The 26,641-nt window shown below is 36.1% G+C and overlaps 1 protein-coding gene across 5 annotated transcripts in view; it reads right to left on the bottom strand.

Annotated features, from left to right (window-relative positions):
- Positions 1–815: 815 nt before the first annotated feature.
- BEND5 (BEN domain containing 5) overlaps positions 816–26,641 on the bottom strand; it is a 592,354-nt gene continuing 566,528 nt past the window's right edge. For 2 of the 5 annotated variants that reach the window (XM_062581158.1, XM_062581160.1), the window contains 5 exons: positions 18,154–18,287; positions 16,121–16,496; positions 9,611–9,759; positions 4,955–5,168; positions 816–1,014 (listed from right to left, as the gene is read on the bottom strand). In XM_062581158.1, coding sequence (XP_062437142.1) covers positions 854–1,014; positions 4,955–5,168; positions 9,611–9,759; positions 16,121–16,496; positions 18,154–18,287 — 1,034 coding nt within the window. In that variant the 3' untranslated portion in view covers positions 816–853. Of the gene's footprint in view, positions 1,015–4,954; positions 5,169–9,610; positions 9,760–16,120; positions 16,497–18,153; positions 18,288–26,195; positions 26,265–26,641 lie in introns of those variants that run through there. The other 3 variants (XM_062581162.1, XM_062581159.1, XM_062581161.1) reach the window with 3 other exon arrangements.

Here is a 26,641-nt window from a genome sequence, read left to right as displayed (position 1 = left end):
AAGTCTAAATTCAATATAGAGAATGATTTTTAAAGTTAAATTGTACTAAAAAATGCCCATTTTTAAACTGTAGACTCAAAGGAATTTGTACCAAGTTTTCTATTACACATAATCTTGCATACAATGGCAATCTTTAAGTCTTCTGAAAACAAAAATACAGTAAGAATGTAGTGCTTCAAGAACTACAACACAGACATACCAAGCAGCTTTGTAGCAGAAATGGAAATCTGAAAGGTGCCTCTGTGCCCCAAAATAACTTTTTTTTTAATTATCATGATCTTACAACTTACAGCTTCAGGCTTGTAGGGTTTTTTCTGTTTGTTTGTTTCTAACTACGATAATAAGTGAAAAAGTGCTGTTTGTGTGTTTTTGACCAAATATATTGCAAGAGCTCAAAACAGATTTATAAAAACAAATGATTAAAATTTCAGTTCAAAAAAAACACTTTGTAAAATACAATAAAACCCTTTTCAATAGCAGAGTAGATTTTGTACAGATCTTTCTAAGCAGATGTTTACTACAGCCTAGTTCCACTAGCTCTAATATAACAACATGTAGGCAAAAAAGGTTCGGTGTATGCAGAATTACAGCCTATATACAAAAGTGCAGGTAACACACTGCAACTCACTGGAAAAACTTGAAAAATTCACTCTGTTTCATTGTGAGCGGACTTACAATCTATCTTACATCATTTTAAAAGCAGGTTATACTATAGAAAGGCTTTTCACAGAACTGCTCAAAGAACCGGAGGAGAGTCACCCTTGAAGTCAGCTTCTCCCATCAACAAAAATGCCACGCAAATCAAAAAGCAACGCTTAAGTAAAACACTAAGACTTTATTAAAAATCAAAAATTTATTGCAAATTGTACTTTGCACTTTCCCTCCTTTCTTCGTTTTTACATGATTTATTGATATCCATGATTTTTTCACAGATGTACTTGTTGACTTTGGAGAGTCTCTGTGCAATTTCAGTTTCATCCACAGTTTCTTGTGCTATTCTATCATACAAACATTCTGGGGAGAAAAAAAAGAGGAAAGAGCCATTAGGTTATTTTTAGAAAAGAATGTAGCCCTCTGTTGGGCTAACTACTCAATAGCCAGCAATAAGCACTGCGTATATTTGTTGCAATACAATAGAAGCTTTTATTGATTCACTTGCTATCTTTGTTACAAGCAAGATTTTTCACTGGGTTTGAATTTTTGACATGACAAACTCTCAGTTAAGCTGTAACTGCATAAACAGGCTTTCTGTACAGAAACAAGACTAAATCCAGCTTTTTAACAGTGTCAGTCTTGCCTACCTAACTCTATTTGTCCATATCTCCACAGCAGATTTAGAATCATCCTCCAGACAAATGGTCTCACTAGAACTGTTGTTATCTACCACTCCCTATGAGTTACTCCTATCACCATACCTTCAAGATATTCAATAAATGATAAAGGTTACAAAGAGAAGCAATAACCAATAAGAGAAGACATTAACTGATTTTTTTTGTTTTGTTCTGTATAATGTACATTATAATGCCTGCATCTTTATCACATGCCTGGTCCCTGGTCTTTGCATTTTGCTTGCATTATTAGAGTACTTTGGGCAAGAGCCATCTTCTTTTGTGTTTGCACAATGTGCTTTGTGGAATTAACTGGAATATGAAAAGCAAGTAACTAGAATCTGCAAAGCAATGAGCACAATAAGTTAGGAAAACTCTGCTCCACACAGTTGGTCATTCTGCTTCTTGTAGCATCCAAATACATTTCAATATGTTATTGAAAACAGAGGTGGTGCAACACATCCAACTCCTTAGACACAGATAGGTTTGGGTTTTCTGTTTTCATGATCAGGAAAAAGCGTTGTTGTTCTGTAGGCTATCAGTAATAAATGGCTTTCAAGATTGATTAAACAAATTCTGTTCTGCTTTGCCTAGTAATCTATTCCAGTAGCTGTTTATTGCTTTATATACAGAAAGCCATAGAGATTATCGCTTAATTAACATGGTTTATAACATTTATAATGCATTGTATTAAAAAGTTATGAAAGTTAAGTACTATGCATGCTTTGTAGTTCATTTTGCAGCCTCACTGAAGTTTTATAAAAGGTTATTTTACATTCAGGTTTATAATAGTGCTCATGAATCATACTTTTTATAACTTCTTCATAATATACTAAACATTAGGGATTTTTAAGAAGCTAGAGATATCGGACACATTAAGAGCTAACGCTATCATTCAAAAATTTATTTAAAGTTAGTTTGTCTGTGTCCACAGAAAGATGAGAACATCCCGAAAAATGTGAATTTTAAATTGCAAGATGTACCAAATATAAAATAAACAAAAATCAATCAGCGTGCAGCCTGATAGCTGGAATGCAAATCAGTAGCAAACTATGATTTGAAATATGATCCCTAGGAAGATACATGTCATTGAGAACCTGAAGAGACCGAGTGTTTTTAGGGCATAAATTTTTACTACAGCAATCTCAGGAATATTCCAAAAGACTTGTGTCAGATAAACCTAGTGAGTTCAACTTCTAGTAAAATGCAGGCTGTGTTACTACTTTATCCCAAAGAAGGAATCACTTTACAGAACTTAAACACCAGCTGTGGCTCCAAAAAGTCAACATGATCCAGACAGATACATGATTATTAAACTTCTTTCTCTTTTCTTCCATTTCAATGAGGGGCTACAGATGTAGCAACTCAGTAAGTCACACAGGGTGTGAGCTCACAGGCTCAGAAGAATGATTTGGGGGAGGGGGTTACCTCTTTGTTTTTTGAGAAGCATACAGATATTCTTATTTTTGATGGGATCAAAGATTCAAGTAGACTGTAAAAATAAAAGGGAGCTTTATTTTTCTGCGATGCCTGATCCAGTTTCTTGGCCAAGTAAACTTCTCTGTGATAGAATGATTTCTTGTATGATCACTTTCAAAGTTTCAGAAAACACTGATGGCATAGAATCATAGAATCGGTAAGGCTGGAAGGGACCTCCGGAGATCATCTAGTCCAACCTCCCTGCTCAGCAAGACCTGCTAACATTGAAGCAAGCGCCACAGTGCAATGCAATGAAGTGCAGTGCAAAATGACACAAGGACATGTGAAATCAAGGTTATGTACCACGCAGTGCTGCTGATCTAGGAAGGCTGTCTGATGCCCTCTTGCTTCTACCTAACACCAATGAGCGTACAGTTTAACATGGTTGAAGAGGAGACTCTAGCCTTGAGCCTAACAAAAGGGAGTCAAAGGCAGCGTAAAAGAAACACTTGAAAGAGAGGCATGGAAAAGTAGGAGTAGAGCAGAAAAAAAAATCAAATGAGAGTAGAGGCAGAAAGCAAATGCACGACAGAAAAACACAGAAAACAGAAGAAACAGGGAAGAACTGAAATGTTGGGAAATGTAAATCAAGGAAGAGAAAAAAGGGAAAGGCCCTATCCGCTTCTCATCATATATCTGATAAAGATCACTTCCAAAATCATTCTAATCAAAATAAGACGAAGTAGAGGAAAGCTAACATCTAAATGATTTTCTATGATAAGCAATGCAGGCTGGATCTCACTGAAGTAGAAGAGGAAACTATCACATAAGCAACTCCACCAGCAGTGCTGAGGAGCAAACGCCTCCAACAGGGATGCTAGGAAGATAACGGGCCAGTGAACCTGTTTGTACTGCATGCTTTTAAGTGTGTGTTAGTTACCCGTATTCTGGGTAACTAACTCTCTCCCCCATTAGGAGCTGAAGAGGTAGTCACAGCCACAGACTAGATTCCTTACAAGGTATGTCATTACTTTACTGCTTGTGTTAGAATTGTGCCAAAAGGTCCCAGACAGAACTAGAAAATCTGTATGGAACGGCATGTGCGTCCACATTAGTTTTTGAAGCAGACTAGTACAAGAAATCATGTCTTCTACCTTTCTTACTCTAAGAAATGAGTAAGAGCAGTAAGAAGATCATTTTCCAACTCCTCTCCAATATACACACGCACACATAAGAAGGAGTCATATTTCCTGCTTCCAAAACAAAGTATTTTCAAGGCAGATTACAAGAGTTCATAGTCCAAAGCACATAGCAACTAAGAACAGGAAATACAGAATAATGAAGCTCACTCAAATTGCAGAAGAAACTTTAAGGAGGAGACTTCTTTCAGCCAAACTGGAATTTAGGCTGAACACAAAACCTAAAAATCCAATTCCAATATGTATTCCATGAGGAACTGACTCAGTTTTGACTTAAAAAGAAGCCTGAAATACCCCCCCCCCCCCAAAAAAAAAAAAAAAAACAGAACTGAATGTAAAACACAAACATGATGATACAACTGGGTTGAAATTACTATTCATTTTAAGGAAAGGATAGGACCTGCTCGCTCTTTCAAAGTACTAGATAGTGCAAGCCTGAGTCCATGTAACCGAAAGTGTTGTTGCAAACTTTCTGCCAGACAGGGCAACAATTTACATTTCCCGTTCAAATTACAATTGAAGGCCAACAATTAATTTCTACTATTCACAGTATGCACACTTTTATAGTCACTGTTGTAATGGTTTCTCTGCCTCACACCAGAACTGGTTACATTCTGGATAGAAGAATGTGGTAAGACTACTCTCAGGCTTGTTAAAAGTAGTATATGCAGTTGAACCATATTTTAGAAAAAGAATTCCAGGACAATGTGCTGTTCTCCAAGCTCAGAGTCCTATCCTGCAAATGGTTTGAAATGATGATCTTCTTGAACCTTACTGAAGTCAAGGTACAACTCTCCACCTGTGAAGGCTTGCATTGTGTCCAGCTATTGCAATGTGTCTTTTTTTTTTCTTTTTTTTCCTGGATATGTATGCACTTTAAAATGCAATAGTAACTTTAATTACAGCTTTTAATCAGTTAATTTTTTATGAGCTGAAAAGAAGCATCTTTCAACTCAAAGATTAATGGTTAAATTCAAAGCAGGAAGCAAAAGTTTTCAAATAACCTACCTCTGACAATGCTTAATTTGTGAGGTGAGAGAGGTGGCTTAGGAACGGCATCTTTCTTTTTTTTGGTTGCAACTCCTGTGACACTTCTGTTCTTGAGAACATCTGTTCCCCAAATCATAACCGCTAGATTTTTTGTATACTTTGAATCTCCTTGTGTTACTTGCAGCTGGTGCCATTTCTCCTCATCTACCCAAATTCCACTGCCAAGATGGACCTAGAAGGTAGTAATAATAACAACTTATCTATGGTATGTAGCACATAACAGTATCCAAGTGCTGTAGGAACATTAGGTACTATAATAACAGTAATTAGGGCTGAACAAATTCATTTTGCCTAATTTTGAAACTTCTCCAACTCTGTGGGTCGGGGTTAAGTCAACCTCATATTACATAGTTCCTCTTCCTTTTTGTTCTCAATTCTTCTTACTCTTTACTTCCTCCCCCCAGCCTCCCCCCGCCCCCAGCATATCTCCAGAAAGACTATGGTCAGGAAGAGAGAGAGAAAACAAAGAAACAGTAAACACATGAAGTATTGTAGAGCTACACACAGTATACAAACCAAGCAGTTGCACTGACCTAATTTAAGAGCAAGAGAAAAATACTCTCTCTTTAATATGAAGGCCTCCCTTTGGCTGAAACAGATTCTACCCAAAGTATACTCAGAAGGCAATGGTGAGAGAAACTCTTCCCAAGTCAAAGCCTGTACCCCTTAGCAAAATTCAGATTCTTTATAGTAACCAGAAGGGATTTTGAGGGCTCCAATATCAGCATAAACCAAAAGAGTTTGGAAGTCTTGTAAAACTCAAATTCTATTGTGAAGTTTGCCTATCATAAACAGTCTACTCAGGTGAATCCTGGTTAGTGGTAAGGTAACAACACTGCTGCAACGTTACAAACTTTCAATTATCCAGACAATGGTGGGCAGAGATATTTCACTAAGGTAGTAAAGTAGGGTAAAATAGGCACTGGGAAATGCAGCGTAAAGCCATTAGAGTCTCCAAAAGTAAACGGCTCGAGCATAGTTGTGTTTATTATCTTTGCTTAGTGTTGGCTATGCTGCGCTGACTCCCATAGAGCTGCCCAGGATCTTTATACCAAGCTTCCCACCACACCGGGCTTATTAAGATAGACGCAGGATGAGAATCTTTAGGTTGGCAAGACGTTATTAGTTAGCATGTAAGCCTCTTGAAAACCAGGACACTGTCAAGTGACATCAGGGAAAACGATGCCACCAATCACCATCATCAACACGGGTCTGACAAAATTGAAACCAGCAAATCCAACTGGAACCAAATACTGGCCCAGTGCAGAATCATAGAATATGCTTTGTACCACACGTTTCAATGCGCTTAATTCCTGGGGCACAGTGTGGACATCCGAACTGCATGCGCATACGGAAAGCTTTGTAAACATGCTGATAAACTTCACTCTGTTGGACTCATGCTGACTCAGTGTCCATAGCAAGATAATGCATGATCTAGCTATTCTAACCACTGATAAGAGTTCAGTGCATTGGAAAAAGACAAGATGGAAATTATTTTGGGATAATTCTTTGAAAGTACAAAATATCAAACAAACAAACAAATGTATAAGCTGGATTCTTATATCCAAAATTCAGGTTTCATGAAATCTGATCAAACTGAGGTTTTCTTCTGTGCAACTAGCACTTCAGTAAAATGTTACTGCTTTCTCATAATTGAAAAAAAAAAATCCCGTGAACAAAATTCTATGGCAAAGGTATACTGGAGAATTTGCTTGGCTTAACTTTTTGGCTGTTAGTGTTTCAGTTTTTCACTCCTTCTGTGTAGAAATATGTAAAACTATCTACTACCCATAAGGATCTAAGCAGTACCACATAAGTTCCATTAAATTCACAGAAAATTGGAGAAAGCTACTGTAAAATTTTTATAAACCTATAGTTTTATTGCCTTTATTTAACCAAACCTCCATTTTCCTTTAAATGGAAGGTTGACTTAATTATTCTTGAGGGCCATAGCCTGAAGAAATTTTTTTGTTATGACAACTTCCTTCAAAAGCAAGTAGTTGTTCAAAACCTTAAAAGCAAAAGTATGAATAGCCTGGCTATCAGCTACTTCATAAAAACAAATGAAAATCAACTTCCTCAAAGTATAAAAACAAAGCAAGCTGTCTCTCCTGCAGAAATTTCTACACTAAGAGGATTCTAAGAGGCTTTTCACAAGTCCACATGGTATTTAGATTTCATAACAGACAAACTGAACTAGCAATAAGCACAACACAAACAGCCTTTTTTCTTCTGTCTCTGTTGTTGAGCCTCTTCATAACTGCTTTAAAAACTGACACTCTTCTGGTGCTCTCCACATATTTTGTAAGACAATTTCTTTCAGAGTGAGCACTGTGCTCAGAAAGCAATCACCTTACTGATGTAACTCAGTTATTTCTGTTCTGATCTTAGAAAAGTCATCTCTAAAAATGAACACAACAGTTATGCAGAAAGTAACCAAAATTAGAACCTTTGTGACATGCTACATTTTGGATTTCTGTATTAAATTAACACTAGAGATTGCTCCATTTAATCAAAAATCTGATTCCTTTCTGTCAAGATTAGAGTTTGTCTTTGCTTAAGATCATTTAGTCTCTTAAACTAGTGAGTTTCATTTGAAGTCATTTTAAAAGAACAAGTTACAGTAATAAAAGTGCATGTTTCAAATAGATCGTCTCATCTGTGAACATGCTTCATTTATTAAAATCAAGTCATTGTTGGTACGAAACACCTATGGTAACAGCAGCTCCATGACAGACAACCACAGCCATCTTACATTTCTTTTCTATTTCTAGCACTCCTAGGACAAGCAACTTAATCGTTCCATGTCTCAGTTTACCTCGCTGTAAAACAGGCTTGGTACTGTTCCCTGTTACTGTCAAGGCTATTGGAAGTCTACTGTACTCCAGATTCAGAAGTAATTTCTTTCTTGTTGGATGGGACAGATCCTTGGCTTGATGAAATCAATGGGAACTTTACCCCTGATTTCAGCAGTTGCAGGATTAACCTTTGAGCACAATGCAACAAAAACAAGAACAAATTCAAAGCAATGCTCGCCACTGTAACTGTACTAACACATGCAATACATTTAAAAATAGCTTAGAAGATGAACTTTTTTATTTTTTGAAATGAATGCCACGCTCCTTTTCAGTAATTCTGTTTTATCTCTAGAGAAGAGAGATTTATATGCTTGGAGAGAATCCTACTAAGATCAAATCCAATACCATAAAGTGCAATGTTTCTAAAAGTGTATATCAACTACTATGTAGCAATCCACATCGATAAAGGATTAATGAAAATGAAGGTAGATGAGATATACCTTGAGATAGCTGAACCCCCCCAAAATAGGTAAATGTAAAAACAAACCCACATTACAAAAAGAAAGTTAAAGTGATTTTGATACTTGTCAAGACAGAGAAAACTTCCCCAATACAAATGCAAAGAAGCTGACAGCAATGGCAGAAGAAATAAAGGTGTGGAAAAACCTACATAAAAATACAAAAGATGTGCCCTATTCTACCTACTGCAAGCAGGAAAAAAGGAGATAAACCAACTCTCATAGCAATACGTAGCACGTTTTCATCGGCAATAATGTATAAAAAAGCGAAGTAAATGAAGTACGTTAAACGTACTAAGCAAGAAAAGCTACCTGAACCAAATACCTGTCAGACTGTCCAAATTATACCATTTGTCACATAAAATTTATCTGCACAACAATTATGTCAAATTCATCTTCAATAAACAGACATTTGTGTACTCAATATTGTAACACAGATATGAAAATGTAATATTTCATGCTACTCCATCACTAATTCTGTGGTATGTCAGGGCTGAAATGCAAATTTCCTCCTAAAACGTTCTCTGATTGTGGTACTGAATGCATATATGTCTTGAGAGTCAGGATCTGCACAGGCAATTCTGAAATACATACGGCTTTGTAGAAGAAATACAACATTAATTTAATGTTAACAGCAATAGCTATAAAAGCAGGCCTGGGTGGATGAGCAGACCGTATGTTAAAACATGCAGGAGTCTCAAAAATTATCAGTCAGGTGTTGATAAACTACAGCTAGATGGTATTTCAACAAGTTCGTAAAAGCATCCAGAAAGTAACACTACTTCAGCTCAACTCAAAGGTAACACTCCCATCAAATTCAAGGGAGCCCATTTTCATTCCAGGGTTCAGATTTATCTACTAGACTCAGATTCAACCAAAGCACAAAGGCTTCTCTGCAGCAGGAGTGGAGTACACTAAAAATATTGAAGCCCTTTAATTAAGATGTATTTCTGTCAAATAGACTGATGTAACTTTACTGGCTTTGGTATATATTCAGTGGATTTATGTATGTCACCAGTTTAAGACTCTACAAATGTGTTAGCATGTGCATATTTACTAACTGTATTCATTTTCTGGCACAGCATTCAATATTCTCCTCACTAAGAATAATTTACAATGCTGTTCATATTTGTGCACTTCCATCATTTTCCTCAATATAAGAACGTAACTTCATGAAAGCTGAGGAGCCTGCTACAGGGCTACTAACTTTGCAGTAACCCTAAGATCATGAAAATTCTGTAAGAAAATCACCTGAAGGACATTTACAAACTACTCATGCTATATTTAATATAAAATACCTTTCCATTCTCGAGAATATACTTGTCCATTACTGGAACAGGGGCAGGATAATACGTTGATGTATTTGCTTCCTCACTGAAGGTCTTCTGTACCTCAGGTTCGGGCTCAATTGATTCTGGTTTTACTTTTTCAAGCTCAATGGCAGGTCCTAGACAGTTAAGAAAAAAGAGCTGTCTGCTATCCCAGAGAACATGAAATAAATCACTTCATCACCCGTGGTTAGCATAAAATATCACATTAGTCATGTTCATTTTAAAGTCAGAAAGGGTTCATTCCAAAATCCAACCTCTGAACATCAATAAATAAAAGCTGGATCAGTAATTTGGTTTTATAAACATTTTAACATGCTTCATTTTAATTTAATTTAAATGTTTAATTTTATTCTTAATTCACACGGTCAATTACAGATATGGGTAAGATTGCTTCAATGCACACTAAGGAAATTATGCTATAGCCACACTGACTTTATAAACTAGAAGTAACAATAGCAATTCTTCAAATAAGAATTACTATATAACACTACATAATTTACTGAGGTAATTATAAAAATTACATATTTAATTAGATAAAAATATCTTTAAAATGTCTTTAAATATAACAGAGACATTAAAAATGTTAAGGATGTGCACAAATGCTATAAAGAAAAAAAAAGCACAAGCTACTTATGCTAAAGTATCATGCATGGAAAGCGTATCTGAGGTAAAAAAAAAAAAAAAAAAAAAAAAAAAAAAAAACACAACAAATTAGAATTTTGATTGTCCAATCCATCCACCATACTGATTTTTATTTTAATGTAATCAGGAAAAATTAAGCATAGCTTAAACAATAAAATACTATTAAGCATATGTTTCGGGCTTCAAAGGAAGATGATTATTTTGTCAATCATCAGTTTTTCTTTTCCAGATCAAATTTATAAAGTGTTCCTAAATATGCAGAAGAGTAACAGAAAGTAATTTGTAAACTGCATTTCATTATTCCATTAATTGCAATGGTTAGACTACAAGTCTAGGAAGAGTCTAAGGCACCCAAGCCTCTAATTATCTCTCGCTAAACAGATCTCTAAGCTCATGATAAGCTCCAACAGTTTCTGAAGCTCCATGCAGGGATGGCAGTTTGTTAATAGAGCAAAAGTTGCAAGCTTAAGTCCTGGACACAACAGTAATCACCCAGTTCCAGGAGCTGCAAGGGTAACTCACCTACTTGTAAGAACTATAGTGTACCAGGTTGGTGCTGAGAGTGCTGCAGTACTCTATAGTCCAACCTTGACATCTTCTATAAATGACAAGGCAATTCAATAATAGCATCACCGCCACGCATCAGCATCCCACCTCAGTGTTTGTACACAAAGACCAAGCCCTGAATTGATCTAACTCAACAAATCAACCTGTGGCATCAGAACTCATGTCTTCAGTTATATACCTGAAATATTTCTTGTACATGGAACAACCAAAGCGTCCCTTCCTCCTGCGTTGTGCAGTTTCGTTTACAGATACAATAATATCAACATTTCTTCCATTGTTAGCATTATAGCTTATTTTGCACCTATGTAGCTAGCTAGGTGTTCTTAGCTAACTATCGCTTAACACACTCAACAAGGACTAGAAGCTCTCTGAACAAAGACAACCCTATCCCGCAGTGCCACAAGCAATTCCTTAAGAGTAAATATGGCACAAATAGAGAAATCACAGAAAACAGCATTTGCATTACAGTATCATAGTAATCTTCACAAGTACCTGCACCGTCAATGTATATACAACGGTAAGACCAAAACAGACTAAACTTTCTTTACTTGAGACTGCTATACTGATGCAGATGGAGGTAAAAATCTTGATTAATTAAACCATTCAAAATCTTTGCACACATCTCAGAGTTGGCACACCTGAACAAGGAGATACAGTTATGTAATTGCCAATGTGAACTTAGGATGGAGAAATGAACTTTTAGCTGTTACTTTAAGAATACATTCTTAAGCAATGTGCTACTCTGAGTTTTCTTCAAATGAAATAATCTTGCATCCTGAGAGACAATTTGAGGAAGATCTCTAAGTACAATTATTTCTTCCTAGAAGGAAAAGTGTATTTCAGTTTAAACATTTTTACTACTCTCTACTTAAAAGTCTTTTACAGTCCGTTTATAGTAATATATTGATACAGCTGGGATTTAGATTCCAGAGTTCCCGAAAGAAAAATAGCTGATTAAAGTCCACAATAACCATAGCTCTAAGAGAAAAGAAAGATCTCTATTTTAATTCATGTTTTACTTCTGAGAAGCCACCAACATTTAGCCTTTAGAGTGTCTTTTTTATATTCTAAAAATCTACTGATTTTTTCTTTCTGACCAGAAAGCTGCCTCTATCTAGCTAGTTTTCACATCTACTTTCACTACCTATTAATGACTGCATTTGCAACACAACCTGTGAATCAGACATGCAACTTGCATTATTGCTTTGCTACTAATGGGAATTGTGCGCCTAATTTACCGTGCACCATACTTTAAAAGTTCTTTCTCCGCAACTCTCATGCTCTCTGTATTTTAATGATGAATGGGCAGGGCAGGGCCATACAAATGTAAGCCACTGTCTAAAGGCTTAATAATGATAGTATTTATTACAGAAGAATCACACACCAAAAAAAAAAAAAAAAAAAAAAAAAAAAACAGAAAAAAGAAAGAAAAAGACAATTCTTAAGAACACAAAAGGAAAGCAAAGTTTTATTTAAAAACCTTTTTCCTTCTGTTTAGTAATGTTTCCCTAATACCTGAGAGGCCAGCAATGTCAAATGCAGAATAAAGAAGTAGAAGGCTTCCCTTTATCATCTCTTTCTCTCCAAAATATATCATAGGCTACTCTCTACTTAAAAATTAGTAAATAATTTTTTTAAAAAAAGTAAATAAATGAATCGGTGTATCTCTGTAAGCAGCAAGTTGATTTTCCACATTATCTACTAGAATTTGCATGGAAACAATAGTAATCTGAGAAGGATTATGTGGTATTTCCCACGCTCATTTGCTGATAGAATCCTTAGACATTTTTCACCAGAAAGCTAAAAAAGAAAAAAAAAAAAAAACACTTAATAACACTGAATAATTCCTTAAGTATGCGGTAAGACATTTAAACCCTATTTCATCTTCCCAACTGAGTGTTGTTGGTCCCAAGACACTGCAAACTGGATCACAGAAAAGACTGGGGTTAAAAATAACCTCTTGGCTGTGGAGGGAGGCAAGTTCAAGAGCAGGTGGCTAGAGCACGCTGGAGAAAGCAAAAACTCCCTAAACAAAGCAGTGAATGAAGGTGAATATACTCTGAGCTTAGAGAATGCTAATTCTTAATAATATAACATAAAAATGCTTTATGTATCAGAGACAAACAGAACTACAGCCAAACATTACCACTGATACAGCTTTACTACTTCTGGCTATGCACAATTGTACTAAAGTGTACAGACCTTATTCTGGAGACAAATTCTTTTTAAAAAAAATATTCAAATTCTTCTATTTTGTAATCCAAGGCATATTTAAATCTTGGCTTAGAAGTGATTAAGCTTCTAGATCACTTGCCATAAACAAAACAAGAGCAAAAAGTGCCTTGTCTGGTGCATCAGGGCACCAGACAAACTGCAAAGGCCTATGATATTGGGGCCTCCTGATTCCCAAGTAGGCAAGGGGAAAGAGGCCTTGGGGCTGTGCACATGCTTCAGGGAGCTCTAGTGAGGGATGCAGTAACCTCCGCCAAGAGGGTGATTTTTCTCCCCTCTGCTCTGCTCCCTAGAACTCTGGGAAGCAGCCTCCAAACAGCGATCTGTTGGGCAACTGCATATCAAAATTGTTAGAAAAGCCTGACTATTTCACAATGAATCAGTACTGACTTCACTACGTTTCGTTTGCTACTTCTGCTTTCAATGCTTTTTAAAAACAAACTGCAATTCACTGTCACCCTGTGAAAGGCTGAATACCTCATTATTTCCACAGGAGAGACTTAAGTTTTAGTAACAGCGGTGAAGACTCAGGTCTAAGGTAGGATACACTGACTCCTAACTTTTCACTGAAATCAACATATTGATGGGAAATTAGGAGGCTGAATTCAGTTGACTGAATGTTAGCTCAAGAGGGTGCTTTGTATTTGATCTGCAAGTTTGAAACAGCAACAGGCACACATTTCCCATAGCTGCAATTCATCAGCACAAAACAGCTGTCCTCTCATGCAAAGAAATCAGAAGTCTAAGGTGAAACAGAAGTGCAATTAGTTTGCATTAAGTCCAGCCTGCTGTGAGTACAGTCTAACATAAGTTACATGTAATTTGAAACTTTAAGCTTAAGAGATCATCACAACAACTGAAGACAGATTCAGGGTATAATCTATTTTCTGAACAATTTGCACATACTGTTCACATACCCAAATATACCTCATTTCTAAAACTAGAAAGGGAAGGAAGAACCAAAGAAGTCTTTACATATCTATTTCTTGATTAGAAGGAGCACTTATTTCACACAGTCATGAGAATCTCTAATTCATAATTTGCTGAAGTTGTCTCCCCTGTCTAGTCATTCATAAATTTTATATTGCTCCTTCTAGAAGCTGGTTGTTTCTGTACTATTAAGAATGAGGCTACAAGGAAAGACCATAGAATAATCAGTGGTTAACACTTCCAAGTCATGATAGACACACACAACCCATAGGGCCAAATTTGACCTTTGTCATCCAGGAATAGGTGCATCAAATTCTAAAGGTACCCAGCAGAAAACCTATCTCCATATTGTTTTAATGTTAGGCGCAATAATAATAAGGGATATCTGGGGCAGTTCCTTATAGTTGGTATTTGTCCAGGTATGTGGTTAAATTAAAAGAAAAATCTTGTCTCAATGTAATCAAGATTTATTATCTGTTGAAAAAACAGGTGTCAAATTAATACAATGGACACTCAAGTCCCATATTTAGAGAAAAGATGCAGCATTTTTTCGAGGGTGCAGTTTTTTTTTTTCTCCTAAGCTCTTCTGTCTCAGCTCAAGCAAAAAATGTATCACTCCTTAAAGCAAAAGAAAGGATAGAGAATTCAGAGGCTATCTTCATTTCATTCCTGGTCTCACCACTGCAACTGCTGTCAAGTCTACCAACTAACATGGTATTTTATGTTGCTCAGCCTCACTGCCTACAAACATCTGGCTGGTACTCCATTCACATAAATCCCAGCTAACTACTTGCAGATGAAGAAATATCCTTCCATCCAAGGAAAATTTTAGAAAGCTCAGTGGAATGTACTGCCAACCACATCATGATTTTCAGATCGTGGAAACCTTGCCTATTTATTTTTATTAAAAAGCTAACTATAATGCTTATAATAAGTAATGACATTTTAATTATGCACAGTGTAACAATGATGAGCATTCAGAGTCAAACATTCAGTTTAAATCTTTCAGAGGCTACTTTGAAAATCTGGCCCCAAACTTGCAGGCACACCTTAATGCATGCTACAGCACAGACACATGCTTCCTCAGATTCAGGTCTGTATGTGAATGGAACTCCAATCCACATGCAAATTGCAAGCATTCATCCAAGTCAAGATGAAGGGCTAACACCCAATTTACATGCAAAAATTAAATTTTTAGATACACAAAGGCAGACATAAGAAACAGCATGCTAAAGTCTGGATGCACAAATTTTAACCAAGTTTCAATCACCAAGCAAATCTCCTTCAACACACCAGTACCACATTCTAAGGGCAAATAAATATAAATTAGTAAAATATCTGAAGGTATTCCAAGGGTATCATCTTCAGTGACAAGGATGAGTTTTTTATTGTCTTTTTTTCCCATTTATTCCAACATAGTAGTTAAATAAATGTTATAAACCAAAAGTGTTGACTCAATATATTTAAAATTTAAATCCAAATTACATAAACCAGCATTTTGTAACAAGTATTTAAAAAGGGACACTAATCATAAAAAGCTTTTTCATTATGCTTTAACAATCGATTTTTTTTCTCTAATAATGTGGCTGTTTAAAGCCAAAGACAAAAAGTTCTGAACTACACCACATTTTAACGAGCTACTGAAAAGGAGAGGGGGCAGAAAACATAACGTAACACACTGTCAGTTATATAACAACATAAAGAAAACCCTTACTGAAAGGAATAAAAGTTTTACCCCAAATACTCAGTGCATTACCTTTTATTTTTATTTTTTAAACTGGAACATATTGGTGTATTTTGCAGACAAAACTTTATTATCTTTTTCAACATATACTAGAAGTTCAGAGGCCCTTTAAAATACAGCTGTTTAAAATGGAGCTCTGATTCAACCATACCGGCACAAAGACCTCTTACTATCATTAAAAAAAAAACCCAGAAGTACACATTATACAAATTCAACATATACTGTACAGCCGTAGCAGAAAACCCTTTCAACATTCTATGTCCAGCTGAACAACCACTGCTATTCTTCAAAAATGTTTCCATTACTACTGACCACACTTCCAAAATTCATTAAAACTAGTCCCATTTAAGTCCAGCACTTACCACTACCTAGTCTTAGAAGCAGTACATCCTGTAGTCTCCTGTTCAAGTCTCTGAGCTCTTTCATTTCTGACACAAGCGCTCCGTACTCCTTTAGCTTCTTTGCTTGTTGCACAAGCTGTCTCCGCGTTCTCTCAAGCTCCTGTTGAATGTGCCTCATTTCTTCTTGCTGTTGTTGGTAACTCCTCAGTAACTCTTCATACAGAACCCGAGGAACTACAGCATCGTCCATGTTGTTCATGCCTTCCGAAGTCTCCATAAAAGCTTCCTCAGGGCTGGAAGTACTACTGAGACTTATCCCATTTTGTTTTTCAAGGCGAGCAACAACTGCTTCAATACTTTTGTGTGTACCTTCACTTTGTTTCCTCCCATCTTGTCTCTGCACGTTACAATAAGAAAAAACAAATTAGAAGAATGACACGCAATGCAAAGTAAAATTCTATAGACTTGTGGATGGTTAAGATTTATTCTTCTGAAAAAGTAAGACAAGTCTGCCTGCAAAAATGTTTTGCCTAATAGATTCTTATGGACACATACATTATAAATATTACACATGTATAATTTAGCTAACTGCACATACAAACTTCTGAAGTAGTTAGTGGCCTTTCTTTCTGTATTTCTGCAACACCTGCAAGCAGTGTGTATTATAGGTCTTGATTCTATGTACAAAGATAACTTATTTCTTCAAAAAATAGTGTGGATCTGGATCCACTCCTCTGAAGTTTAGTCCTAATATTCAGATTTCCTAGAACACTGGGATTTTCTGGTAAGTGAAAGAAAGAATCAATTGTATGTTACATTTGTCACCTGTAATCACACTAGAGATGAAATAAGCATACAATACAAGACTGTTTTAAGAACAAAGGGCTTGTCGTTCCCTCTTTTGGGGAGACAAAACCTTTTCTGACTATTCCTCTAGTATATTCACCCAAATGCCTGATGCAAGTGGCTGAGTTAACACTATCTGCAAAAGAAGAAATTGAAAATATAAAAGTTGAAGACAGAATTTATCATCTAGTCTCATCTCCCTGATCAACTGATTCCTTCTATATTAGTACTGCATTGCAGAGGTTTCATCTCCTGTGAACTTTCAGCAGAAATTTACCTTTGGTCTTCTGCACAAAATCCAAACCCTATACAAATAAAAGCATACCTCTTTAAAGAGGCCCAGATTGTGATATTAAAATGTAACAGTATGGGTAAAAGTCTCTAGATTTTATTAGCCAAATATGGAAAAAGCATCTGAACTTCCAAGCAACTGCAAGAAAGCAAGTGTAGCTCATAGGTTAGACGCAAGAAGCTGACACTATCAATTCCCATACCACAATATCCATGAGTAATGTGGCAGAAAATGAGATTATTTGATGTTACGCCTGCTCCACGCATGCTCTAAAAAAAATGCTGGCCCACCATAAAGAGATATACTGGTATCATTCCTGCAGCTGCGAAACACATGAGGCCACAGAGCAGTATTTTATTTTGAAAGTTGGCAGACTTTTGAAGAAATCATCTGATATCAAAAAATAAATACATAGTGGGTTTTTGGCATCTAGACCCAAAAAGGCAACCGGCAGTTATAATGAAGGGATGCAGTCTTGTCAGCTTGTCTTCTCATCCACTGTTTTATTAGGGAAATCTCACAGCACCCCTTCCAATTTCAAACAGGCAGAGCACAACATGTCACCAGTGCCACTGAGAACAGCTGCTCAACATTCATGTAACTGGTGACTTTTAAATCATTCTGGGCCAAAGTGAAACAGCATTGTTCCAAAAATCTCAAACGGCAATTAAAGCGTGCAGATGATATAAACAGAAAAATGTTCGTTTGCGCATGAATCAGGTTTTTGAAAAGCTCATCTGTAAACTCTCACTCTTTCCCCATCCCCCCATAGCTTGACCCAATTACACCAAACAATGTTTTAGGGGATCAAAAGCAGGCCTGAAATTCTTAAGCTAGGACATCTGTATATGCCCCAAGCACTTCAAAAAATAAAAAATAAAGAAAAAAAAAAAAAAAAAAGGAAAGACTTCAGTACCTTACTGTGTCTAAGCTCCACATCTTCTTCCCCATAATCTGTAACCTCCCCAGCTTCTTCTACGTGATTGAGAGAGAGTTTGGGGATTTTAATTTTCTTCTGCATCACACTGTTCTCAAGGTCAGTTTTGTCTTCTAAAACGTATATTAAAAATAAAATTTTGTTACATTAATCAGTGTTCTTACTTCCGAATGCTACATGATTTAGGCAAGACCAGTTAAAAAAAAATAAAAAAAACTTCCATGCTTCAATCCACTCATAATACTATGGATCAAATTAATCCGTGGTGTAACTCAACTGATATCCACTGATAATTCTAGAGTTTCAATTGGGGATCAATCTGTCCATAAACAAGAGTAAATATTCTAAAATGCCAAGGTAAATTTATGTGAGAATGATCAAATGTGTCAATGAGTAGCTACTACTATCACTAAAATAAGAGTTAGAGATGCTGTAAATCAGACAACTTCCTAAAAACACCTGTATTACTTTAAATTATGTTTACTGACAATATTTCATATTCACAATCTGTTGCTGCAGTTCAAATTCTGCTTAGGTTTAAAGTGGAGGTGAATTTTGTAATTCATGCTATGCTCCATCATCTGTCAGCAGTACAGATCTATTTGCACACATGGCAGATTCTGGTGCTCTGCAAAGAGAAGGGCTGGAAAAGGGGATGGTGCAGGACACACTGAAGAGGCATTACAGAAAAGCTCCATACAGACTGGATCTGTACCAGAACTACTATGCTATCCCTATTTCATTAGTCAATGGTCCTAATCCTCGACCATCAGATATACAAAACCAATAATTGGTCATACTGATCTCTGAATCACAGGGTGGAGCGAGGAAAAAAAATCAAATAAAATGTCTTTCCAGTCTGAAAGAATATGTCAAAAATACTTATCAATAGTAAGAATTTCAAATGAAATATTCTGGAATAATGTTTGACAGATTCTAAATATTCCTGAAAAGATACAGAGGAAGGAGAATCAAGAGTTTAGTCTCCCCAAATGTGCATTTGATCTTGAAAACTCTAGCAAAACAGAAAATGTCTTAATAGATTCACAAGCTTAGCTACAAGTTCAAGACACTCAAGGAGAAATGCATCTATATTCTGAAGTGTTGTATTTGTACATTGAAAGCTTATGAATAAGAAAACATTTTGAGTCCTCTTATCCACCTGCAAACTGTAATCCAGAAAATGTCCCATGAATATTTTTGAAAGTGCCAGTGAGGATGCCATTTGTGAGTGCTTAGTTGCACTGACTTTTATTTTCTCAAATTAGCATCTCTCCACAGGACCTCAAAATGGTTAGTGTTGACAGCGTAGAAAAAGGAAACAAAGGTAAATCACTGTTTAATGAGGAGCAAGGCATTCATTAGAAATGAATTACACAGATGAATGCAATTCATTTTGTTACAGATAGAAATGGATCTCTTGTAGGCAAATGGTGATATTACAACCCAAGGCTGTGTAAAGACAATAGGCACAAAACATACAGAATACGACATTAGACAACCTGAAATGAAATGCAGATGGTAGCAATAAATACTAAGACAGATGCAAAAAGAAACAGATAAAACAACAAAAAACAACTAGGCTGATTTTAGATCATTCTCCATTCCCCAGAGCACCAGTGATGCTTCTCCCAGTTAAAACAAAAACGTAATTCAATTGTTTAAATTTGAAAAAGTACCTTTTCATTTATCTGAAAAGTGTAGGGGCATCAGAAAAGTGAAATAGCCCATTTCTACTGTCAGAGAGTAGAGAAGAAAATTAGAGGCCTGAATTAAGAGTCAGAAATACTATGAAGGAGAGATTGATGGAATAAATAAATGCATACTGAATGAAAAACAATTAAAATATTTTTCTGTGACTATATATTTGGGGGCATCTGATAGGTTCATGGCTTCTTTGCTAAAATGTGTTCTCTTATTTTCTTAAGAGGAAGAAAAGTATATGCACACCACAGAGCCAGTTTCTCTAGATTGCTTTGCCAAATCATCTTCCACAAAACCTGTGGAAGAAGCACTTCTACAGTTAAAGAACAAAGATCAGTTTCTATGGTCCAAAACAACCCTTGGCTTCTTAATGAGATGGATACAATCCATCCACCTCACATAGTTATCAAAACTGTCTGCTGGCAAATACCTTATGGTCAAAACTAGCCAAAACCCCATGCAAACTGGAAACTGACACTAGTCAGCTTTCAAGACTCAAAATATGCCTGGAAAGGGCTCAGAGAGGGTAAAAGTACATTCAGAATACAGCAGAAGTCAGCAAATATTTCTGAGAATAAATAAATAAATAAATAAATAAAATTTGCAAGAACAGAAATATTCTTCTCTTCATTTGGGCTTTTTAGCTTTTAAGTCAATTTATAAAGGTTACAAATAGGTTCAATACCCTGAACAACAACAAGAAGAAACTATTTACTTCAGGGTTTAATAAAACAATGCAAATGTATCCAAATTCTTTATTGCCGCCTCTCCCCTCCCAATTTCTCAGTCTGCCCAAGAAATCTGAATTGGCAAAACTTTACTGGGAGACTGAAGGTAAAAGTTTATACATTTCCTAACCAACACTTAATTTGTAAATTACTAGCGTCTAACTGTCAACATGGTTCTCTGTCACATTTTGCAAATCTTTTAATTTGTGTATTTATTTTCATTTTACTGCTTTTCCTGTAAATGAACTTGGAAGTTGAAGAAAAGAATTCATTTTTTCCACATAAAATTTGAAGAAACAATGTTAAAAATTAGTTAAAGTTCAGGAAATTTTAATTTATTCAACTAATCAACAATTTTACATTTGTCTGCCTTCCAACAACAGTTTATAAAATATTTTCTTACATATGTTCTGTTCTTTCTAGGCCTATTTATACTTAATACAATTGATGCAGTGTGTTGGATATGAAAAGGCTTTTTGTTTTTCTTTTTTGAAGTGCCTTTCTAAACTCTGTTGTCTTCAACACTAATAGCAAATACAGCTAGAAAAATCTCATTCTGAATTTGAGGATAATGTTGGAATACTGGCTCTTGTTCAGTAAATATTAACTGAGTTGAGGAGGGGAGGCACAGCAGAGAGGGGAAGACCAGGGCAGGAGAAATATGAACACGTATTTAGAGCAGTTCTATTAGGACTTTGTTTCTGTTGTGCTGAGCTACAAGGGACATGTGCAAAACAGGAATCCGACAAGAAGCAAAACATGCACAATTTTCAGCCAGAAGAAAACTAGGGTATGAACTAAATGGCTGGACAAACGGAAATTCACTGCCCTGAAGCTACAAAACATACTAGGACTTGTAACCACAGTCCTAAAAATGCTGTAGCTCAGAGCCTTGTTTTGTAATGACAACATGAGTCATTTGCCTAGACTTTGTCCCCAGTCATTTCATCTCTAAGTTAAAAGTTATACCTCCTCTTAGGTGGTCATGATCAAATTGTCATGAAATTGTGTCTATTCTTTTCTCTATATATGGAAACAGCGATTCAGTGATATGGCTGCTCTGAACTAGTACATAACACACCTAATTCAGTACCTCTAACAAAATAAACAGGGCAAAACCACGGTACAAGCATCAACCACACCAGGTACTGGAGTATGGGGCTCAAGAGACCGCACAGAGGATGGGTATCAGTCACTCCCATGTGGCCATCTACCAAAGCTCTTCCAGTAATAAAAAGAGCTGCAGAGAGTTTTCAATGCAGCTCAGAGCAGCCGGAAACACATTTGGACTCAGCAGCACTAAAAAAGAATGGCACTAGGGAGTCTATATTAACTAGCAAAGGATAAACTGTTCCTGAAATGTTTTATTCAGTCAAGACTTCGTTTTAGTGTCAGAATGGGTGGATCTGGGCCAAAAGGTAATAGTGCTAAATCTACTGTGGCGGGGAACTGAGGCAAACAAAGAGAATTTGATGGGACAGGAAGTCAGCTGGTTACGTTCAGATAAAATATGCTAGTGCTCTAAAACTGAAAACCATATCCTGGCAGGTAAATATATGCAAACATCCATGTCTCCTTAAAACATTCCTTACTTTGTAATTTCAAAGTAACAACTGAATAAACTAATCCTTTCAAAAAATAGTTCAAAAGCTGTTTTTCCCATGTTTGGAGTAAAAGCCGGAAAACTAGAGAAAGGCAGCTCTGCACTCTGATCGAGCAAGAAATGGCAGATCTGGAACCTGTGCAGATCAGGGGCTTGGCAATGCTATAAATCTTATAATAATAAAACAAGAGAGCCTTGAGCAAAATTTGTCCTTCCCCTAAGCCCTCAAAAAAAAAATCTATCCCTTGGGAAAATGAGATACTGACATTTTGAAAAATTTAACATCAATCCTTCCTATTTTTAGGTATATAACCAACACATACAGGCAACACTAATACAAAACTTCCCCCCTCCCAATGTATTAAGCTGCTTCACTACTAATTTAGACAGGTGGCTTCTATAGAGCAGAGAACACTTACTTCTGTACTACTTAGAATCTACATTTAAGATGAAAGACGCTGAAAAACAAAAAAAACAGAGCCAAAGGTATACTTGGCCCTTCAAAACAGAAATACTCAAAAGAAGCACAACAGGGCATGGATTCATAACTGTCACTTAAAAACAAATAAAAAATAATCAATAACGTTATGACCAAGAAAGCAAACAGCATGATAAAATAAAAAGGCCAGCTAGTTTATATAAAAATGGAGGGAAAAAAAAACATAAATTGTTTTTTTTAGCTAATTTATTGCAGACATCAGAAAGGACAGACTTTGACAAGAAGAACAAAAGAGATTTAATAAAAAGGTAACGATCCTGCAGACTCAGAAGGTGTTCGAGAGAGAAAAAACACTTGTTGCAAAAAGCTTCTTCAAGCGAGTAGCACACTGAGATTAAGATCCCCACCAAAGCAGAAGAAAAACAGAATGGTAATGACTTACAGAAAGGTAAAGCTGTAAGTAAGAAGCAAATCAGATGGGGAAATACAATAGATATCCAGAGTCTGCGTGAGGAAAGACAAAAAAAAGATGATAGCAGTTTTTTTCTCCTTTCTGAATATGAGAGAAAAGGACAGAAATGTTAGGAAAGTATTTTAGGTCATCCTAAGGTAAAGCAGAAAAAGATTTCTGCACAAGGATGCCAGAGAGGGAAGCTGAAAAATAAATCTGAGTAAGAGAGAAAAGTTAGGAATAGAAAGGCAAAATTGAGAGTTGGCATCCTCCGAGCGGGCAACTCCAAGACATTTAAGAACCACTCTGTCACACCTCGCCAGAAAGAGGAGAAAAGGATGATACCCAATTAGTGACTAGACTAGAGAATGTGTCTAACAAAACATTCTAACATTTCTAACAGAACAAAAGGAAGAGTGTTCTGAAAGTCAAAGAACAGCATATAAAGCAACAGCAGTGTGATAAACATGGTCAACAAGTAGCCAAAACCAGGTAGAGATGAAGACCTGAAGAACAGGTAAAAAGTATGTTACATCCTGTGATAAGGTAAATTTCAATTAAGTGGAAAGAATAAAAGCCAGATTGAAAATAATTCTTAATGAAATTGTGAAAAGGCAAGACAAAAATCATCTTAAGTTACTGCTTGACAGGTCTGGAGATAATGTGTTGGAAGTCTGACTCAAGACTGCTTATGGAGGATGGAGAGCACAGCACACTTGTTTTGTACAAAGGTGCTAAAAGACAAAGAGAGAGATTCACAAGCAAAACTCTTATTAGAGGGCAGATAACAAACAATTTCTATGTTCAAGTTCTGGCTGATATCCTACATCAAGACTGGCTATCCTTAATATTTAATACACTAATAATAATATATTCACAGAGCACAGACCTGCTTCTACACTCAGTCTCACCAAATCCACCCTACCAAAATTCAGATGTCAGTTACTGAAGGAACAAATTTTCAGGTCCAAATGCACACCTTTTCCTCTAATAGAGGAACAAAGATACTCAGCTTATTACTGCTAAGATTGTCAATTTATCAATGTACATCCTTATTTTAAGTCAACTTTCTGGAAAACATGACAACATTCAAGTATTACGTAACTTTCTCCTTTCAGATGACCTTATTTATCAGCACAGTTCAGATCTAAAATCCAAGTACTAGTCCAGGTGTAATTCATACTTGTGCTGCAATAAAAACTGAAATACATCTTCTTTCTTGCTTTCCTTCAGCAATACAAAATGAATTTGTTGTTTAAAAGTTAACATAAAGTCTCTTCAACAATAATTAACCAAAAGTAACATGGCTCAAAACCAAACTTCTGCTAGAAATCATTATTACAGAGGTATGAATCATCTTTTATTCTTTACCAGCAAAACTATTCTTTCCACTTAATTGTATAGCTGTACTAGAATAGTGTGCTTGTCTGCAGCAAAAATTGATGAAGCTGTAAGATCAAGGAAAGAAAAGACATCAGAGGGAGAAACAGGAAATCATGCTCTTCACTAGACTGAGGATAGCTTTAATCCTGGATCCAATATTTACTGAAACATTGACCTTGAATAACTCAACCTCTCTGTCTCAGTGTCCCCATCTACCTCGCAGTAGTGCAGATTAGTTAATATTTGTACAATACTCCGAACATGTTGAACACAACGGATTATAACCATTATGGAGCAACTCTCTTAATCCGTACTGAAATGAAATACAATATTATCATTAAAATAAAAAAATCCAAAACCTTGAAAACAAGTAGGATATTAAAGTCTTATCTTTTAAATCTCTCTTCTGTATCTACCTATGAAACTCAATGATGGGAATTATTTTTCAAATGTTTAAACATGCTAAATATTTCATAAAAGCTGTTTACTATAAAAGCTATTTCTTTCTTTAAAAGTACATTTAAAAGAGATCGTTTTCTCAATGACAAACAGGTACAATTTGACAATCTGGCTGCTCTGGCTGGTCAGTCTCAACCATACAAACAAAACTACGTGAGGAGCAAACTCTGATTAGGATTTCCTGATCAAAAAACGCCAAAAAGCAATGGAGATCCTGCATAACAGTTATTCAGGCAAGGCAGATCACAGAGCACCATCCCACAGGGAACTCTCCAGGAAGCCTCCAAAATAGTCTCTGCCAAATTAATGAATTTGCTATGGAAACAGCAGGTAGATTCATGTATTTTTGGAGTTCGCACACCAAATTTACAATGCAGTTCATCCTGTTACTAGTTTTAAATTTTCCTTAAAAATTTTTTTGATTGACTGGCACTTAGACAAGCCACTGGAAAAAATGTTTTACAGTCATACTAAGAAAACAAAAACATTAACCTACATTTGTGCCTCTTTTCACTGCCCTGCAAATGTCAGAGTATTTTAGTTAGTAAATACTATATTAACTATAATACAAAAAAAATAAGGATTTCAAAGGTAACAAAATTTATGCTTGTAAATATTACATATGTGGTGTAATATATATGTAAGAGCAGAAGAAGTAACACTGACCGTGCAGGTGACCTATATGTCTTATACATAAGAATAAATAAGTGCATGCCTGACCATCAGTATGAGCCAAAAGACAGAGGAACAAGTAGGTGACTTGAGATAGATTTAAGACGGGGGAAAAAAAAAAATCATTCCAGAGTAAGTGCACTGACACAATACAAGAGAACACTAAATGTAAGAATAGAATCTTCTCACACAGATAAATCCCAGCTTTTAAATTTCTTTTTATTAGCACTTTATCCCACTGATGAAATATAGCAATCAGCACTATCATAAGGGTTACTCCAAGCCACTTCTTACCAGCTACACTTGTAAAAGTTCCAAAAACTTTTGATGCTGCCATTTAAGCTTTGTGCTAAAGTGCCAAATTAAGGCTGAAATGCTGAGCAAACAGAAATGACGAAGAAAAACAGTGCCTTTGTATGCGTCCCTCGTATCTCAAATATTTTTTTTGCTACATTAGAATTTATAAGGAAAAAAAAACCCTCTTCATCTTTAAATAGTTTTAATAAACTTCAAACAGATCAAACACTGAATGAGGAGTGAAATGTAGCTTTAAATATTTTTTGTGAATACTACTACACTTACTTTCAGGATTATATCTGAGAGTGTGATGAGGTTACTCTGTGACATACACGCAAAATGATTTGGTGAACCCGTGCATACAGCCAGAAGATCTTTCACCTGGTGAAAAAGTAACAGTAGCATGCTAGTTAAGAATCTGACAAAGTATGCCACACGCCTCAAATATCACAGCAGAAAAAGTAAAGTGAATAAACCAAAAACAGAAAACAGATCTTATTTGGAAGAAGGTTACTTCAGTAGCGCCCAAACTGCAAGGCAGGCTTGCTTAGTTTCTCTTAATGCCTGGAGTTTACCTGGAATACTGTGTCCAGTTCTGGACTCCCTACTATAACAGACATGGAACTACTGGAGCAAGTCCAGTGAAGGGCTACTAAAAAGATTAAGGGACAAGAGCATCTCTCATACGAGGAAAGACAGAGAGCTGGGACTGTTTAGCCTGGAAAAGAGAC

The sequence above is a fragment of the Rhea pennata genome, chromosome 8 (assembly GCF_028389875.1).
Source record: "Rhea pennata isolate bPtePen1 chromosome 8, bPtePen1.pri, whole genome shotgun sequence".
In the NCBI taxonomy this organism is placed as follows: domain Eukaryota; kingdom Metazoa; phylum Chordata; class Aves; order Rheiformes; family Rheidae; genus Rhea; species Rhea pennata.
The sequence above is the reverse complement of the archived record's forward strand: the minus strand, read 5'-3'. Positions and strand labels throughout refer to the sequence as shown.